General features: G+C 40.9%; 1 protein-coding gene across 1 annotated transcript in view; it reads right to left on the reverse strand.

Annotated features, from left to right (window-relative positions):
* Positions 1 to 18,900, reverse strand: part of LOC142750400 (cortactin-binding protein 2-like) — a 46,216-nt gene that overhangs the window by 23,810 nt on the left and 3,506 nt on the right. The window contains exons 2-8 of the mRNA XM_075859403.1: positions 18,077 to 18,204; positions 17,895 to 17,994; positions 14,581 to 14,736; positions 14,310 to 14,497; positions 11,574 to 11,752; positions 11,004 to 11,209; positions 8,305 to 8,484 (exon numbers count right to left, since the gene is read on the reverse strand). Coding sequence (XP_075715518.1) covers positions 8,305 to 8,484; positions 11,004 to 11,209; positions 11,574 to 11,752; positions 14,310 to 14,497; positions 14,581 to 14,736; positions 17,895 to 17,994; positions 18,077 to 18,204 — 1,137 coding nt within the window. The remainder of the gene's footprint in view (positions 1 to 8,304; positions 8,485 to 11,003; positions 11,210 to 11,573; positions 11,753 to 14,309; positions 14,498 to 14,580; positions 14,737 to 17,894; positions 17,995 to 18,076; positions 18,205 to 18,900) is intronic.

Below are 18,900 nucleotides of genomic sequence, written 5' to 3' on the forward strand. Positions count from 1 at the left end.
GCCTAAGGACGTTAGGGCTTACGTCGCCGCTTGTGAGGTTTGTGCTAGGTCCAAGACCCCTAGGTCCCGACCTGCGGGCTTACTACGTTCTTTGCCCATTCCCCAGAGACCTTGGACCCATATCTCCATGGATTTTATCACCGATTTGCCTCCATCTCAGGGCAAGTCGGTGGTGTGGGTGGTAGTAGACCGCTTCAGCAAGATGTGCCACTTTGTGCCCCTTAAGAAACTACCTAAAGCCAAGACGTTAGCTTCTTTGTTTGTTAAACACATTCTGCGTCTCCATGGGGCCCCAGTCAATATCGTTTCTGACAGAGGGGTACAATTTGTTTCATTATTTTGGAGAGCTTTTTGTAAAAAGTTGGAGATTGATCTGTCCTTCTCCTCTGCCTTCCATCCCGAAACTAATGGCCAAACGGAAAGGACTAATCAATTCCTGGAACAATATTTAAGGTGTTTCATCTCTGACTGTCAATTTGATTGGGTCTCATTCCTTCCCCTCGCCGAATTTTCCCTGAATAACCGGGTCAGTAACTCGTCAGGGGTCTCCCCGTTTTTCTGTAATTTCGGGTTTAATCCACGGTTCTCCTCTGTTTCTCCTGGTTGTTCCAATAATCCCGAGGTAGAGGACGTTCATCGGGAACTGTGCACAGTCTGGGCCCAGGTTCAGAAGAACCTAGAGGCGTCCCAGAGCGTACAAAAGATTCAGGCTGATAGTAGACGTTCTGCTAACCCCCGGTTTGTCGTCGGGGATCTGGTGTGGTTGTCGTCTAGGAACTTGCGCCTTAAGGTCCCATCCAGGAAGTTTGCTCCCCGATTTATTGGGCCTTATAAGGTCATTGAAGTCCTCAACCCTGTATCCTTCCGTCTCGAGCTGCCCCCATCCTTTCGCATACACGACGTCTTTCATGCCTCCCTCCTTAAACGCTGCTCCCCGTCCTGGTCCCCCTCGAGGAAACCTCCTGTTCCCGTCCTCACCCCTGAGGGGGTGGAATTCGAGGTGGGCAAGATCGTGGACAGTAGGATGGTCCAGGGATCCCTCCAGTACCTGGTCCATTGGAGAGGATACAGGCCGGAGGAGAGGACTTGGGTACCTGCTCGAGATGCTCACGCTGGGGTATTGGTCAGGAGGTTCCACCTTCTCTTCCCCACTAAACCGGGTCCTCTTAGTAAGGGTCCGGTGGCCCCTCATAAAAGGGGGAGTACTGTAAAGGATCTGCCAGGCACTACGTCTGTGGATACTCCCAGGATTAATCAATCGACACCTGAGACCAGACCTCTTAGACTGACACCTTCTCCCACCAATCAGGGTGGCAGGCTCAGGAGTGGGAGAGCCTATCGCGGCCTTGTCAGTCGGAGTTAGCTCCGCCCCCTGTCCATTTATACCTGCCGTTTTCTCTTCCTCATTGCTTGTGATTCTTCCTGGTTTCCTGGCCCCACTGCTGCCTTGCTCCAGCCTGCTTCTGCCGTGCTTCAGCCTTGCTTCATTTCCCGCTTATCCTGCTTCGCTCTGCCCCCGGCTTGCTTCCTGCTCCGTGCTCTGCGTTTGTATACTTCATTACATACTGATCCTGACTGCTCGTTCACCACTCCGTTCCCTCACAGTGTTCCGTGGGCTACTGCCCCTTCCCTTGCTTGTTCCCTGTTTGTATCCCCTTGCACTTAGTTAGCGTAGGGACCGCCGCCAAGTTGTACCCCGTCGCCTAGGGCGGGTCGTTGCAAGTAGGCAGGGACAGGGCGGTGGGTAGATTAGGGCTCACTTGTTCCCTTCACCTCCTTCCGCCATTACATCAACATTAACCCCTTCAGGACCCAGCCTGTTTTGGCCTTCAGGACCCAGCCAATTTTTGCAAATCTGACATGTGTTACTTTATGTGGTAATAACGTTGGAATGCTTTTACCTATCCAAGCGATTCTGAGATTGTTTTCTCGTGACATGTTGTACTTTATGTTAGTGAAAAAAACGTTGTCGATAATTTTGGTATTTATTTCTGAAAAACACCACAATTTAGAAAAAATTAGCAAAAATTAGCATTTTTCTAAATTTAAACGTATCTGCTTGTAAAACAGATAGTAATACCACACAAAATAGTTACTAGTTAACATTTCCCATATGTCTACTTCATGTTTGCATCGTTTTTTGAACGTCCTTTTATTTTTCTAGGACGTTACAAGGCTTAGCAGCAATTTCTCATATTTTAAAGAAAATTTCAAAAGGCTATTTTTTCAGGGACCAGTTCAGTTCTGAGGTGGCTTTGAGGGCCTTATATATTAGAAAATCCCCAGAAGTCACCCCATTTTGAAAACTGCACCCCTCAAGGTATTCGAATCAGCATTCACAAAGTGTTTTAACCCTTTAGGCGTTTCACAGGAATTAAAGCAAAGTAGAGGTGAAATTTACAAATGTTATTTTTTTTGCCGAAATTCATTTCTAATACATTTTTTTTTGTAACATAGAAGGTTTTACCAGAGAAATGCAACTCAATATTTATTGCCCAGATTCTGCAGTTTTTAGAAATATCCCACATGTGGTCCTAGTGTGATAATGGACTGAAGCACTGGCCTCAGACGCAAAGGAGCACCCAATGGATTTTGGGCCTCCTTCTTAAAAAAAAATATATTTTAGGCACCTTGTCATGTTTGAAGAGGTCTTGTGGTGCCAAAACAGTGGAAACACCCCAAAAGTTACCCCATTTTGGAAACTACACCCCTCAAGGAATTTATATAGGTGTATAGTTAGCATTTTGACCGTACAGGTTTTTCGCCAAATTTATCAGAATTAGTCCGTAAAAATTAAAATCTACGTTTTTCTGGAAAAAACATAGAAATTTTTAATATTTACAAGAGATAATAAAGAAAATGTACCCCAACATATGTAAAGCAATGTCTCCCGATTACGGCAATATCCCATATGTGGTAATAAACTGCTGATTGGACCCACAGCAAGGCTCAGAAGGGAAGGAGTGCCATTTGGATTTTGGAGCATGGATTTTGCTGGATTGGTTTTCGGTTCTATGTCGCTTTTGCAACACCCTGGAGGGACCAAAACAGGGGAAACCCTCCAAAAGTGACCCCATTTTGGAAACTACACCTATCAAGGAATTTATCTAGGGGTATAGTTAGCATTTTGACCACACAGGTTTTTCGCTAAATATATTGGAATTAGTCTGTAAAAATGAAAATCTACTTTTTTTCTGAAAAAACATAGAAATGCGTAATATTTACGAGGAATAATGAAGACACCCCAACATTTGTAAAGCAATGTCTCCTGATTACAGCAATATCCCATATGTGGTAATAAACTTCTGATTGGACCCACAGCAAGGCTCAGAAGCGAAGGAGTGCTATTTGGATTTTGGAGCATGGATTTTGCTGGATTGGTTTTCGGTTCTATGTCGCTTTTGCAACACCCTGGAGGGACCAAAACAGGGGAAACTCCCCAAAAGTGACCCCATTTTGGAAACTACACCTCTCAAGGAATTTATCTAAGGGTATAGTGAACATTTAGACTCCACGGGTCTTTTGCAGAATTTATTAGAATTAGGCGGAGAAAATGAATATCACAATTTTTTTCCACTAAAATGTTGAATTTTCTCATTTTCACAAGGGATAAAGGAGAAATAAACAACCAATTTTTGTAAAGCTATTTCTCCCGGGTACGGAATTACCCTACATGTGGTCATACATTTTTTCCATTAGAAATGAATTAACCCTTGGACTGATCAATTTTTTGCTTTCTTATTTTCGTTTTTCACTACCCGCCTTCCAAGAGCCATAACTTTTTTCTTTTTCCGTCAGTAGAGTGATGTGAGAGCTTATTTCTCGCGGGAGGAATTGTAGTTTCTATTGATACCATTTAAAGTGCCATAAAAAGTACTGGGAAACTGAAAAAAAAAAAATAGGAACATATAGGAATATAGGAAAAAAATCTGATTCCATTTTTTTGGGTTTTCGTTTTTACAGCTTTCGCCGTGCGGTAAAAACGAAAACTACAGCGATTTTGGCGGTGTAAATTATTTAAGTTTTTTACGGTGTTCATCGTGCGAGTTAAATAATGGTATATTGTAATAGTTCGGCCTTTTACGGACGTAGCGATATCAATTCTGTTTATTTTTTTACATTACTTTTGAAGAAAAATGGGAAAAGGTTTTTTTTTTTTTAACTTTAAACTTTTTTCTTTCTTACTACTAATAACTTTAATTCTTCTACACATTTTATTAGTCCCCTTAGGGGACTTGTAATAGCGATCATTGGATCCGCGGGTACAATATTGTTATTTTTACAGACTCCTGTAACAGCGCGATCGCTGTTCCTGTCCGTTAGTCCCGGGTGTCAGCTGTAATACACAGCCGACACCCGCAGCGTATGGAGCGGGCTCAGCACGTGAGCCCGCTCCATACATCACTCCCGCATCATGATGTGCTATTAAGTCATAGTGCTCAAATGGGTTAATGCACAGCGGATGGTGTGAATATGGCAATTTTCCACGGATATGCCATTTTAGTGCATAATATGTCGTGCCCAGTTTGTGCCCCTGAAGACAAATACCTCATAAAGCGTTAAGCGGGTTCTCCCGGGTATGGCGATGCCATATATGTGGGCACAAACGGCTGTTTGGGCACGCTGCAGGGCTCAGAAGGGAGGGACACCATTTTGCTTTTGGAGCGCAGATTTTGCTTGGTAGTTTTTCTGTTTTGGGTTTTGAGCTGCGTGAGGGCTTATTTGTTGCGAGACAATCTGTACTTTTCATTGGTACCATTTTGGGGTACATGCGATTTTTTTGATCACTTTTTATTACATTTTTTTGCAAGCCGGGTGACCAAAAACAAGCAATTCTGACAATGTTTTTTAGTTTATTTTTTTGCGGCGTTCACCGTGCACTATAAATGACCATTATATTTTATTCTGCGGGTCGGTACGATTACGGCGATACCATATGTATATCGTTTTTTTTATGTTTTGCAGCTTTTGCACAATAAAATCACTTTTTTATAAAATAATTTATTTTCTGTGTCACCATATTCTGAGAGCCGTAACTTTTTTATTTTTCAGTCAAAAAAGCTGTGTAAGGGCTTGTTTTTTGCAGGACGGGTTGTAGTTTTTATCGGTATTATTTTGGGGTACGTGCGACTTTTTGATCACTTTTTATTCTCTATTTTGGGAGGGGTGGTGACCAAAAAAATAGCGATTCTGGTGTAGTTTTTTACTGATTTTTTTTGGGGTGTTCATCGTGTGGGAAAAATAACATTATAGTTTTATAGTTGGGGTCGTTACGAACGCGGCAATACCAGATATGTGTACTTTTTTTTTACGTGTTCATTTTTTTCCTATAATGAAAGACTTATTATAGGAAAAAAATGCAGTGTTTGTTTATATAACTTATAACTTATTTTTACACTTTTTTAAAAACATTTTTATTATCTTTTTTTTACTTTTTTCACTTGTCCCACTAGGGGACATATAACAGAAAAAAGGGGGGAAATTCCTCCAGCTCACCTTGTCACAGGTATGATGGTCGGTGCACGGATCCTCGTGTCGGCACACGTACTTGCATAGACAAAAAGAAAAGAATTGGAACCAGCGCTGGAAAATTAGTGCATCTGATAAAACAGGAAACTTCTTCCAAGTTTTAATTTTCTTAGATATAAAAGCAGTGAAGAAATGATGGTGGAAGCGGGTTTAGTCCAAAGTACAGAGGGTATTAAGATGATAGACTAAACCCTCTTCCACCATCATTTCTTCACTGCTTTTATATCTAAGAAAATTAAAACTTGGAAGAAGTTTCCTGTTTTATCAGATGCACTAATTTTCCAGCGCTGGTTCCAATTCCTTTCTTTTTGTCCACTAGGGCACACTTAGACTTGCAGCTTTGATCGCTGCTGCTAGAGTACATTACACTACACACGTAGTGTAATGTACTCTAACTGTCATTGTGACATGACAGTCACACTGACAGGAAGCCTCGGGGGACCGGCCGGAGGCTGTTCCTCCGAGGCTTCCGTACATGGCAACCCGGAGGTCATTGTCTGACCTCCAATTGCCGTGACAAGCATCGGTAGCCCCCACGATCACTTTGTGGGGGCTGCCGATGTGCTTCAAACCACTTAAATGCGGCGACGGCAATCCGTCGACACATTTATGGGGTTAATTGCCGAAATCAGCGGCGATGGTCCGCTGACCGGCAAGGCTGGTGTGTCAGTTGTCGGGGACAGCTTACCTCCCGGTTCCTGGACACTGTCCGTTAGGACAGTGTGCGCCGGGAACTACTCCGCAATAGTACGTCTGGAAGCGGGAACTAACTCCTCTGCAGGACGTACTATTGCGGAGCAGCGCGGCAAGAGGTTAAAAGAAAAAAATGCGTCTGGAAGCGGGAACTAACTCCTCTGCAGGACGTACTATTGCGGAGCAGCGCGGCAAGAGGTTAAAAGAAAAAAATACGTCTGGAAGCGGGAACTAACTCCTCTGCAGGACGTACTATTGCGGAGCAACGCGGCAAGAGGTTAAAATAAAAAAATGCTGGAAATCTATCACTCTGTGTGTATTGAATCTATATAACATATGAGTTTCACTTTTTGTATTGAATTACTGAAATAGATTAACTTTTTGAGGATATTCTAATTCATTGAGAAGGACTAGTATATATATATATATATATATATATATATATATATATATATATATACACACACACACACACACACACACACACACACACACACACAGGGGGTGCATACGTAGGTATACAGTTTAAATAATAGGTAAATATAATAATAGGTATACAGCTGAAATAGTATTTTATAGAATAACGAAACAATTGAGTACAATCTCGTATATACTCAAATTGGTGGCCCTCACTATTTACACATTGCTGTAATCTAGTTTATACACTCAAGCACACTTTGGCACAAAGTTCTTTATTGGCATTAATTTCTAGGCATGCTTCTTTTATGAACTGAATCAGGTTATCAACCATGCGTGGATTTCTTGAGTATAGCTTATCTTTGATAACTCCCCAAAAGAAAAAGTCCATTGGGAAAAAGTCTGATCATTGTGGTGGCCATTCAACCAGGCCTCGTCTACCTATCTTTCTATTGAGTAATTTATGTCAATAAAATTACGCACCGCTAAAGCATAGTAAGTAGGGGCTCCATCTTGCTGAAAATAGAAGTCTTAATTTTCATGCTCCAACTGCAATTGTGGTATTACACTTTCTTGGGAGCATGTGAAGGTACAGGTCTGAGGTAACCGTTGCACTGTAAAAGATAGGTCCAATTACCCCTTTACATGAAAGGGCCTCCCAAACTGTAACCCCAGGTTGGTTCCACTGTTCTTCAATTGTTGCAAGGGGGTTTCTGTTGAGTAATAAACTCAGCTGAGCCTATTAACAGCACCTGAAAGTTTGAAGTTGGCTTCATCGGACCAAGTTATTTTTCTAATAATGCCATCGCCTTGTGTTTCTTCATTCAAAATTGCCTCACAAAATTGTAATTAGACTGTTTGAAAAAACTTACAAGCCAAATAAGCAAGAAAATACATGAAATAGCATAAAAAAAAACAAGCATACAAAACTAAAGGAGTGGTCAAGTAGCTTCGGGCTTTGGGGAAAGCCCTGTTGCATGCACCAACACCCAAGGATGTGACAAGGAAAGTAGCCTCTACTTATATGTATTTCAAAATGGGGTCATTAAAAAATACAACTAGCCCCGAATAATACAAGCCCTCATAGAAGCATAAACAAGTTATGGCTTTTGAAATGGAACTATGAAAAATGGAAAAAATTGCCTGGTCATTAAGGCCCAAAGTAGGCTGGTCCCTAAAGGGTTAAAGTAACTTAGTAAAGTTGACCGACAGCCATTTCACTAGATGCTAACATAAATATAATAAGTTTATTTATATGGGGAGTGGCGAAAAAGCCACTGCCAGAACTCACTGACAGCAGCTAATCTCCTGTGGAAACAATGAATTTTAACATGCCGGATTCCTTTCTCCCGAGACATCTGTCATCGGGGGAGAGTCAGGAGTCCCCATACACATAGTATAGTCTGCCGATCCTGCCGAAATCGGCTGTCTTCTTTCTTATGTGTATGGCCAGCTAGGGCATACTCCTTGAGATGGTAGTAGTGAAGCAGCCAGACCCTCCACGATCAGCTGATCGCCACCGAGGCTACATTTGAATGGGGTTTCGCCCTTGCTGAAAACCACTTTTTAAACAATGAACTGTTAAAAGTGAGATCCCAATTTAACTTATGGCTTGTAAAAATAACTGTGGGTGAATTTACAGGTAATGTATATTAGTAAAATCACCTTTTTTTCTCTCTTCCATGGAGTTCCATGAGGTATTCAGATTAGATTTTTTACGAGGACTTGTACTGACTTTTCTCCAGGCTCCATTTTCTCCTTTCTTCTTTAATCCACACTTATATGTTGAGCTCATTGATAACGTAAAACTTCCTCCTTTAAAATCAGCCATATATTGTTCTATATCTGAAATATTACATAGCAATGAAATGTCGCTCTCTATGTATGATATACCGAAGACTTCGATAACATCTTATACTATATTATACTTATCTTATAGTGTGTTGTTTACATATCTTTGCTTATTTAACTTAAGGTGGTCTTAGGGCTTGTCCATACGTAGCAGAATTGCTGCGGATTTTATGCCCAGAATTGCAGACAGAGGATACGCAGCACAATACAGCAGCAGCAAAGTGGGTGCGATTTAACAAATCTCATCCACACACTGCGTAAAAGTTCCGACCAGAAATTGACCTGTGGTGAATAATTTTCGTACCGCAGCATGTCAATTCCTGCTGCGGAAAGTGGACTGAATTGCTGCGCTTTTCAGAGGAGATGTCACCATCTCCCAGCATTGATAAAAACATAGCAAAATCCGCACCATCTTCTGCAGTAAAAATCACAGGAAATGGTGCGGTTTTTGCACAGAGGAATTTCTGCTACTTTCTGCGTAATTGCTGCAGAAATTCCGTTACGTGTGGACAAGCCCTTACACGGCCCGACGTGGGCCGTGTAAATGAGCGCCAATCAACGAGACAATTTGTTGATTGGCGCTCGTTTGCTCCTTTCACAATGAGCTAGTATGGGGACGAGCGCTAGTTACTCTGATCGCTCATCCCTATAAATTTTTATCATGTCGGCAGCACATCTTCCTGGTTACACAGGGAGATGTGCTGCCGACAACGATAATAGTTTAGGCATTTAAAATGATACAATCAGCCAATGAACGGCTCGTTTATTGGCTGATCGTTATAGGGAACGAAGCGTTCTGTTAACGCCTGATAATTACTGGTGTAAAATCGTTACTATGGTTGCTCGTCCTCATACATTTCTATCATGTCGGCAGCACATCTCCCAGTTTACACAGGGAGATGTGCTGCCGACAACGATAATATATAGATTTTTAAATTCATTTTATTTAAAGTGTTGCAAACAGGATACAACGATAATATTTAATGTAGCATAAACTATACGATCAGCCGATGAATAAACGTTTGCTCGTTCATATGAACGCTCATTTGCCCAATAAATGGCCCGAGTGAAAAGGCCTTTATGTAATATACTAATTTCTACTTGCACTTTCTAATTCACAAGTTTATGTGCTACTAGCGCTGATTAAGTGCTGGTATTCATCACATGAATAAAACAATATTACAAATTATACAATTACTATTTATATATATCGGAGTTTTTGTTTTCTGTTATCCTTAAGCAGACATCATCCGAGGAAATGTTGAGATATATAGTGTAGTTATTATACCTTGTAGATATTTACACTACATTTATGACAATCAAATTTAGCTGTGTTCTGCCAATTTCTTTCATAAAAGGGATTGGGGGCCTTCATGCAACACCTTGAAAGCCATCTTTCTCTATGTGACACTACAGATGTCTTGGTTTGTATATCTTTCACTAATCAGTGCCTACCAGCCAGATATTGCTGTATACAAGCTGGAGTAAATGCTTCTGCTGTGCTTACACACCATCATTTCTTGATGCATAGTTGGCCACTTGGTGAATAAGGGAACAATTTACATTCAAGATCAAAATGATGATAAACCACTAGCATTTTTGATATGTGAAGGAAATAAACTTTGTAAATACCTTCTACGTTTACATGACATTGATTTAATCTAGTTTTAATATCAGAAGAGATTTCAACCCCTTGGCGCCATAGCCATTTTTCGTTTTTTTCCTCTGTTTTTTGGTGACCAAAACAGCAATCCTAACTTTTTTTTTCATAACGTTTACTGTGCGGGTTACATACCGTTATATTAGAATAGTTTGGACTTACCAATTATGCAAGTTTTTTAATTACTTTTATGGTAAAAATGGGAAAAGTAATTTTTTTAACTTTCAATATTTTTTTGTACATTAAAAAAACCTTTACTTAACTCTTTTTTTTTATTTTTAATCTCCATAGAGCATTTGAATAAATGATCGCTGGTACCATACACTGCAATACTTCTGTTTTGCAGTGTGTGGTACCTTTAAACAGCTCATTTTAAGCCCTTCTAGAGAAATTGCAGACCTTTCGGCCTTCATTAGACCCCCGGGCTGCCATAAGAACAACCGGAAACCATAGATCAGAGACGGGGGGGGGGGGGGGGTGGGAATGTCGAAGGGCTTACTGTTGGAGCTGCACCCTCTTTCTAACGGCTTTGATGCTGCGGTTGCTATTGACCACAGCATCTAAGTGGTTAAACGGCCGGGATCAGTGTTATCTCTAATCCCGGCCATTGCAGTGAGGTGTTGGCTGTAACATACAGCCAACACTCACTGAGAGTGGAGCGGGCTCAAACCGTAAGGCTGTGATGTACAGTTATGTTACGTGTCGCCAAAGGGATTAAAAATAGACTGCATGGAAAAACAATTGACTTGTTAAAGACTGTTGTAGTAGCACAGTACAATTTGTTTTACTTTACCCTGAAGTCATGTCTCTACTTTTCAATATTGTTCATTACTATTTTAAAGACCATTCTTACCATGTTTTGGAACAGGACAGGCATGTAGAATAGCTTTATTTAGCAGAATGCTGAGAGCAGCTTTGACAATCGCCTGTTGACCTTGACTTGGAGTTTTTGTGGCTGTAACATGTCTGAGAACAGAGGGCCTTTTTGATGTGGCAATGGATAGAATTGCTTCTTGAACTTTTGGAACGATCACTGCATTCCACAATTTTGACATCCACCTATAAATACATATAGTGTATTATTACACATTATTGGAAGAATAAAAACCCCTTCTGTAACCCACTAAGATCACTCTACTTAAAGGCATTACTTCAGATATGAAAAAAATAAAATAAAATCTATATATGAAGTATGTATATTTAAAAACCATTAAAATTATAACGTTCATCATGATATTATTAAAAGTAAGTAAAGTATATACAAGTATAAATATGGTGTGCATATACTATAAATCAATCTTATAAGGTGAGAAAAATATTAAATGCTGGATTTAATTTTAGAAGGATAACATTACAAGCTAGCTTTGGTGTTACCTTATAGGTTCTTTAAAACAGGTATGAAAAAAACAGAATGTGTACTTACTTTACCATTATATGCAGATTTCCAGGTACCATTGGACAAGACATAAATGGTTGTGGGCCAAAAAGCGCCTCTGGTGTGCCTAAGCGGGACAAGCAGGAGTTCAGCTGGTGCCAGACGGTGTATATCCAGTTAATGCCCCTACATAAAGGGTCACTGGGTGAAGGCATTTTACCATTGAACTAAAAGACAAAAAAAAAAAATGTGCGGTGTTTCATTTTAACATATACAGTATATAAAATGAGCTACTGCTTTAAATTGAGTGTATACGTGTATATGATGCCTAATTACTTCACCATGCCAAGTGAAGTACTAATATGACACTGCATTTTAATAGTAACAAATGTCCCATATCAGACCTGCATCTATGTAGGAGACAGGGCATTTATAATGTGGTGACAGAGCCTCTTTAACTATGGACATCAAGTTTTCAACAAAACTTGCTAGAAATTTGGACTTCACTATTGGAACTTTTATGTGATAGTCAACCACGGCCAGTCTTAAATGGGGAATTGATTTAGTGAAAGTAATCAAATCATCTGTGCAATATTAAGGAAATCCTCAATACATGGCCTATGTGTGACCTATGGGTTACGTTTGTCTCAGTCAGGGTTCCGTGAATGGGTTCCCCTGACTGAAAATTCAGACGGAACCCCTGAATGGAGCCCTGACGCAGATGTAAACAAAGCCTAAGCACTTGTATCTGAAAACTCTGATAACAGCAGTGGAAATTCATTACCAAATCATCATAAAAGTGGCATAACAATAGCACACACAGCTAATGGCTTCAAGTGATGTAGAATTTCTGTGAACAGAGATTAAGTTTACATGCGACTAGAGGATGTAGAGCAAAATCTAAACTTCTCATTATCACAATTGTGAGTTCTCTTAAATATAAAAAGATTGGCATTTGTACAATGCCATTCAATAGTTTTTCCCATAGTCTATTTAGCACAATGTAACTAAAACATGTTGCATAGAAGTCCTCATTTGTCTTTTAAACACAGCAAGTGATGATCAATACTTCTGCATTCTGGATGTGCTGAGGCTGCAAATCAATTGTGACATTTCTCCCAATTACACAACTCTTATTAAGGGCACTGTGATTTTTTTAAATAATTAACTACATTTAACCAGTTCATGCTTGTAATGTGAATACAAGAAGTATTAAAGTAGACCTGTCATGTATACCTAGAGCAAGCTATATATTCACCATAGACCACTTCTTCAAAAAAGCTTATCCCATAATACTAATAAACAAATTGTATACTGAAAAATAAAGTCGATCTATGGGCAAAAGTAAAACCTTAGGTTTACTATGTACACTTTAGGATCAATCACTGTGCGCTGTAATTTTGTTCCAGTGTCAGGTGGTTACGCTCTTGACCTCTTCTCGTCCTACTAGGTGTGTCCAGGTAGTAGCCAAGTTACAGCAGCCATTTTTGTAGCAGCTATGGAGCTATATTTTTGTCATAGTCACCCAGGTGTCATAGAATTGTATAGTCACTGATTTCTCCTCCATTGTATCCTTTCCCCAATCTTTGCAACAGCTTGTTTTAAACTGAATTTAATGCACTGCCTAAGCTATGACAGCCAGTGCATTCAATTCAGTCCAATAATAATATCATTATAATACAATAATGAGACTTATTGGAGTATCATAGTGATAGCAATGATAAGCGTATACTTTTAATGCAGGTTAGATATGTATTACAACAGATTGTCATAATCTGTTCAAGCAAAACCAATAGGAATTGTTCTGATAAAGTAAATGGGTTTTATGAATTTTCTCTATATGTACACAATTTGTTTAACCATGGACTGTTGTAAACACTGGTCTTCAGCAATGTTTTTGTAGCCTTTTCCAGCTTCATGCATCTCTATAACACGTCTTTTGAAAATGGTTTGCCTCAAAGCATGGTTCAAACAACTAATCTTTTCTTGAGAGAAACGGATTTGTCAGTAACCACGCTTTCTGTGCCTTAATTACATAAGTAAAGCACCTGTGAAACCCACACTTCCAATCACATCTCCTTAATTGAAGCACCTGTCAATTGTCTATAACACTTCTTCTGAGGTCTTCTGAAAGTTGTTTGCCATGAGGCATGGTTTACACTAACCAATCTTATTTGAGAAGAACAGATTTGGCAATAACCAGGCTTTGTGTGCCTTAATTTCATTGGTAAGCCACCTATGAAACCATTACTTTTAATCTGATCTCCTTAATTGAAACACTTTTTGCCAATTATCTCTTGGAGTATTCATTAACACAGATGTTCACTTACTTTTCCTCCCTGCACTGTGGATGTTACCTCAATGTGCTCAATAAAAGACATGAACATTATAATTTTAATTAGGATTCAATGCAAAAAATCCAGGTCACTTATATACTTTAATTTTTAATAAGTGGTCATTTATATCGCCCTGAACTTCACACCATAAAGAGCAGGGTTCAAAGTGCTACAAATTTTTAGAGGCAGTGTAAGTGTCCCCAGCATTCTACTCCCTGCAGACATGGCATAGGCCAAATAGGTATAATAAGGATTTAGGGATGAGAAGGTAAAGAGAAAGTAATGTAAGCACCATTTTAAAATCCTGGAGAACCCCTTTAAGCTTTCAATGTAATCAGCTGCACACACATTACAATTGTGCATAGAACCACTTGCAGTTTGATCTGAATAATGTACTGCAACAAAAGCATTAATGGTGATATATGGTCTATCACAATTAAGGTTATACCTTCTGTAAAACTTTCCTCTTCAAAACCTTCTGGAGTAAATTGTGCATTGGCTCTCCATCCCACCTCAGCTGAACCCAGCGGAAATGCTGCTGAACTAGTAGTTCTGATCCATGTAGACAAGATCTTCCCACTGTGCCCATCAAAAAGCAATCTTCATGAAAGTAGTATGCCTCGGACACTCCATTTGCTACAACCGCAAACACATAAGGTGTTATAGTGACAAAAAGAAACCAAAAGATTAAATCAGTAAATCTGAAATTCTTTATTTACCTCTCTGAACACAAAATGGATTTTCCAAGCCACGATTTTCTAATGAAGACATTAAATCTCCAAGCAGTTCCAATATTGAGACCTTCTCTAACTTTTCCAGAACAATAATGGTTTTCTTCTTAGATGGAGGTGTACCAGTAACTGGAATCAGGCAGCCTGAAAAGAAGATATCTAAAGATAATGAAAATAAAAAAGGATAGCCCTGCGCTAACTTACATAATAACTGGAAATAAATAATCACTAGTCGCAGTCATTACAAGTTCAAGCATATAAGAGTTCTTACACAGGTATGTTTTACAAACAATAATGTGTTTTTGGCAATAATCATCATGTCTATGGTAACAAAATATTTTTTTTATGACCAATTGAAATTTATAGTAGCAATCAAAATGGTTTTGTAGGCCACGTTGAGAAACATAGGCTGTATACGTAAAACATAGGCTGTTATGGATGTCTAACTGTGGCAGCTGTCACACATAGACTATTATGGGATACATTAAACGTATTCTTAATGAACTCTCATGACCCTTTTCATGACGTATACATTAAATGGCTATCATTATAGCCTATGGGTGATAGATGCCACTGTTAGGCATTCGTCACAGGCATTCATCACCCATAGACTATTAGGGTATGCATTTAACATACACATCATGAAACGCTATTGAAAGCCCATGACGTATACATTAAATAAGAGCCTGTGACAAACAGTGGTACACATCACCTCTAGGCACCCATGTTGAAGAAACTTATACTGTTTTTGCAGAATCATGTTGTATGGAATACCGTAGACTACTATGCTATTCCCAAGGGCACATGGGCCCCGTGCAAAAGTCCTTCTTGGGCTTCCCCCCAACTCCTCTTTATTGCCAGCAGACATGTGTGATACTGTCCGCTGGGCCCTCTATCTAAACAAACGAAATGGTAGGCTTAGATACAGGGCCCCATCGGACAGCAATTTTTATATTTAACCTCCTCGCTCCTGGGCCAGGTTCTCTTCGGCTCCGGGCGCAGTGCAGGTCCTGATGCCATTCAGCATCATGGCATCATGCACGGCTCACATAACGATGTGGCGCCGTGACACTGAAAGGCATCAGGACTGTGCTGGGCCTGAACCCAACTCAAGAGCGAGGTCAGTATGTATACCGTCAGGGGTTATCGCAGGATTTTTAAAGGGGGGTTTCCAAATGCATAATTTTCAAACCAAGTTATTTTCGTCATACTCCTGCTACCCTCTGTTTTTACATTAAGAGTATTGGTCTGCATGTATCCACCAGCTGAACCCTTTATAGTACGAGTTCTAATTAAAAAAAGGGCTAGGAGATATGTGCTGACCACTACTGGTAGCATTAAAACCAGCGTAGATATAGTGCCACACTCAGTGCACCTTGTAGATGGTGCCCCACACAGCCCCCTGTAGATAGTGCCACACACAGCCCTCTGTAGATAGTGCCACACACCACTTGTAGAAGGGGCCACGCACCCCTGCAGATAGTGCCCCACACCCCCTTGTATAGAGTGTCACACACGTTCCCTGTAGATAGTGCCACAAACTCCGTTATAGTGCCACACAACCCCCCTGTAGATAATGCGACACACCGCCCCTGTAGATAGTGCCACAATTCCCCCTTGTAGATAGTGCCACACAACCCCTGTAGATGGTGCCACACACAGCCCCCTCATAGATAGTGCCACACACAGCCCCTCTTGTTGATAGTGCCACACTCCCTCCCTGCAGATAGTGCCACACACCTACCTTTATAGATAGTGCCACACTCTCCCCTTTGTAGATAGTGAAAAACACACCCCCTGTAGATGGTGCCACACAGCCCCCTGTAGATGGTACTACATGCAGCCCCATGTAGATCGTGCCACGCAGTCCCCCTGTAGATCGTGCCACACAGACCCCCCCTTGCAGATAGTGCGACAAAGCCAACTAAACAAATAAAAAAACGTATACTCACCTAGCCCCGTTCCCAAGAAGAACGGAGCTCCACGGCCTCCTCAGTCCTGCAGTCTATGAGGCGCCTAGACAGGATCCTTGCATGTGCAGGGATCCTGTCCTAGTGTCTTATAGGCTGCAGGCCTAACATAGCCTGTTGCCTAGAGAATGGCAGAGCAGGCTCCCTGCTCTGCCATAGTATTCAATTGTATCTGCATCCTGAGAATGCTAGCTACACCATTAGTATGCAAGGGTCTTCCGACCCTGGTCACAGGGTGGACTTTCGTGCAACTGGAAACCCTCCCCCTGCGTGCCCCCTTACCGTAACTGTAGTGACAGTGGCCTATGTATTTTAATACATAAACCCCAGTTACTACAGTAACACTGAATAGACAAGGTGCGGGGGCCAGTCGTAATTGCGACCACTGCGCCCCTCATAGCTACGCCACAGGCTATCCATATTTCAAAGCAAATAGGTATACCGACATATACCAGTCCCAATGGAGGCCAAAAGGACATTCTTTTGGCCTCCGTCAGACTAATGGAGCCCTCTGGACATGTTCAGCATGTATGTCGGGAGAATTCCCGATTCAAACGCTGAAAATAGGGCAAAAATGGGATGTGCATGGGGCCAAAGTGTAGTGAGCAGATGAGTTTACTGCATAGATAAGATATTAGATCCAAACCTAGGGCACAGATACGGTAACAGAACTAAGCCTGTGCAAAAAACTAGCAATTGTCCTAGGCCATTCCTCACTGGTAGCATAATAAAAATAAATCTGGTCTTGCACATTAGTGCGTGCCTAGGCACACCAGGAACAGCCTGTACCATCCTGTTACTATACATCTAAAGGCCCTTTTACACCTTCGGCCGATGCAGCGGGCGCCGATCAACAAGACATAGTTGATCGGCGCTCGCTTGCTCCTTTCACACAGAGCTATGGATTGGGACGAGTGGTCGTTACTCCGATCGCTTGTCCCCATCCATTATTATCATGTCGGCAGCGCGTCTCACTGTTTACACAGGGAGATGTGCTGCCGACAACGATAATCTTTTACTTTTTTTAAATGATCCAACCAGCAGATGATCGGGCGTTTGCTCGTAAATCTGCAGATCATTCCCCTTTTTACACATGGCAATTATCGGCAACGAGCGTTATATTAATGCTCGTCTGCCCGATAATCGTCCTGTGTAAAACCCCCTTAAGTTTAATAAAAATAAAAGTGAATATAATTATTTAATAAGACAGGTAAAACAATAACTACCCTTACAATGGGTTGTTGTGAAATAAATAGAATAGTCCTTGTGCAGTCCGCTTGGTTTGCAGTCCATTCTATAGCAAAGGAACGGTGTATCTCATAGGCTGCTTACCTGAATTAATGAATATATCTACAAGTTGCTGTTTAGATAACTCAGACTCCAACTCAACCTTTACGATATCACAGCTAAATCCAGTAGCCTCTTCTTTGTGCTGTTATAAAAAGGTAATATTTATTAGAATTCTAGAGCTGTACATATGCAGCCATACTTAACAACTGGCCACAGCAAGATACCTTGATGCAGACTGATAACTGATCCACTATATATTCCTGAAGGCTTCCTTCTGGACCTTGAAAGATAATATTGTGATATTGTTCAACCTGCAAATACAATATTAACATTAGTAACCTTAATATACAAGCTTATTACATTAAAAGAGGTACATAAATAATAAACAAGCATTTGCTACATGCACAGTCTAATACCTTCCTTATTCATAGAAAATAGTATGTTAAATTACTATGCAGTAATTATTTAATGCAGATGGCACAAACACACAAAACACACGTGAATACATATAGTTGTGTCACATTATGACCACCGCCTAGTTTCGAGGTCGGCCGCATGTAGTCCATGAAGGAAGCGATGTGTTGTGGGCTGGCTTGGTGGGTATATAAGGTGTGCGATAGGCTGTCTGAACACATATCACTCGTTGTTGCCATGGGTAAAAGGGGCGATTTATCAGAGTTGCAAAAAGGGATGATTATTGGCCCAAGGGTGGCAGCATTTCTCAAACAGTGCAGTTTGTGAACTGTTAGCGCGCTACTGTGTTGAAAGTGTATCATGAGTGGACAAACGGCACCATTGGGAATAACCAACGTGGTAACTGCGGAGCACCACGTCTACAATGGGGCACAAGGGCCGAACGACACGCTACAGTGGAGCAGCACACCGTGAAAATCAACCAGAGGGCTACCAGACGTGTGTCTAAAACAACAGTTCAGCGTACCCCACTGCGAATGTGGCTCCAAAGCAGACGGATGGTCACTTCTCCTATGCTAACAAAGGTCCATCGGGAAAAAAAGGCTTCAATTTGCACGGCAGTATTGGAATTGGA

The sequence above is a fragment of the Rhinoderma darwinii genome, chromosome 3 (assembly GCF_050947455.1).
Source record: "Rhinoderma darwinii isolate aRhiDar2 chromosome 3, aRhiDar2.hap1, whole genome shotgun sequence".
Lineage (NCBI taxonomy): Eukaryota > Metazoa > Chordata > Amphibia > Anura > Rhinodermatidae > Rhinoderma > Rhinoderma darwinii.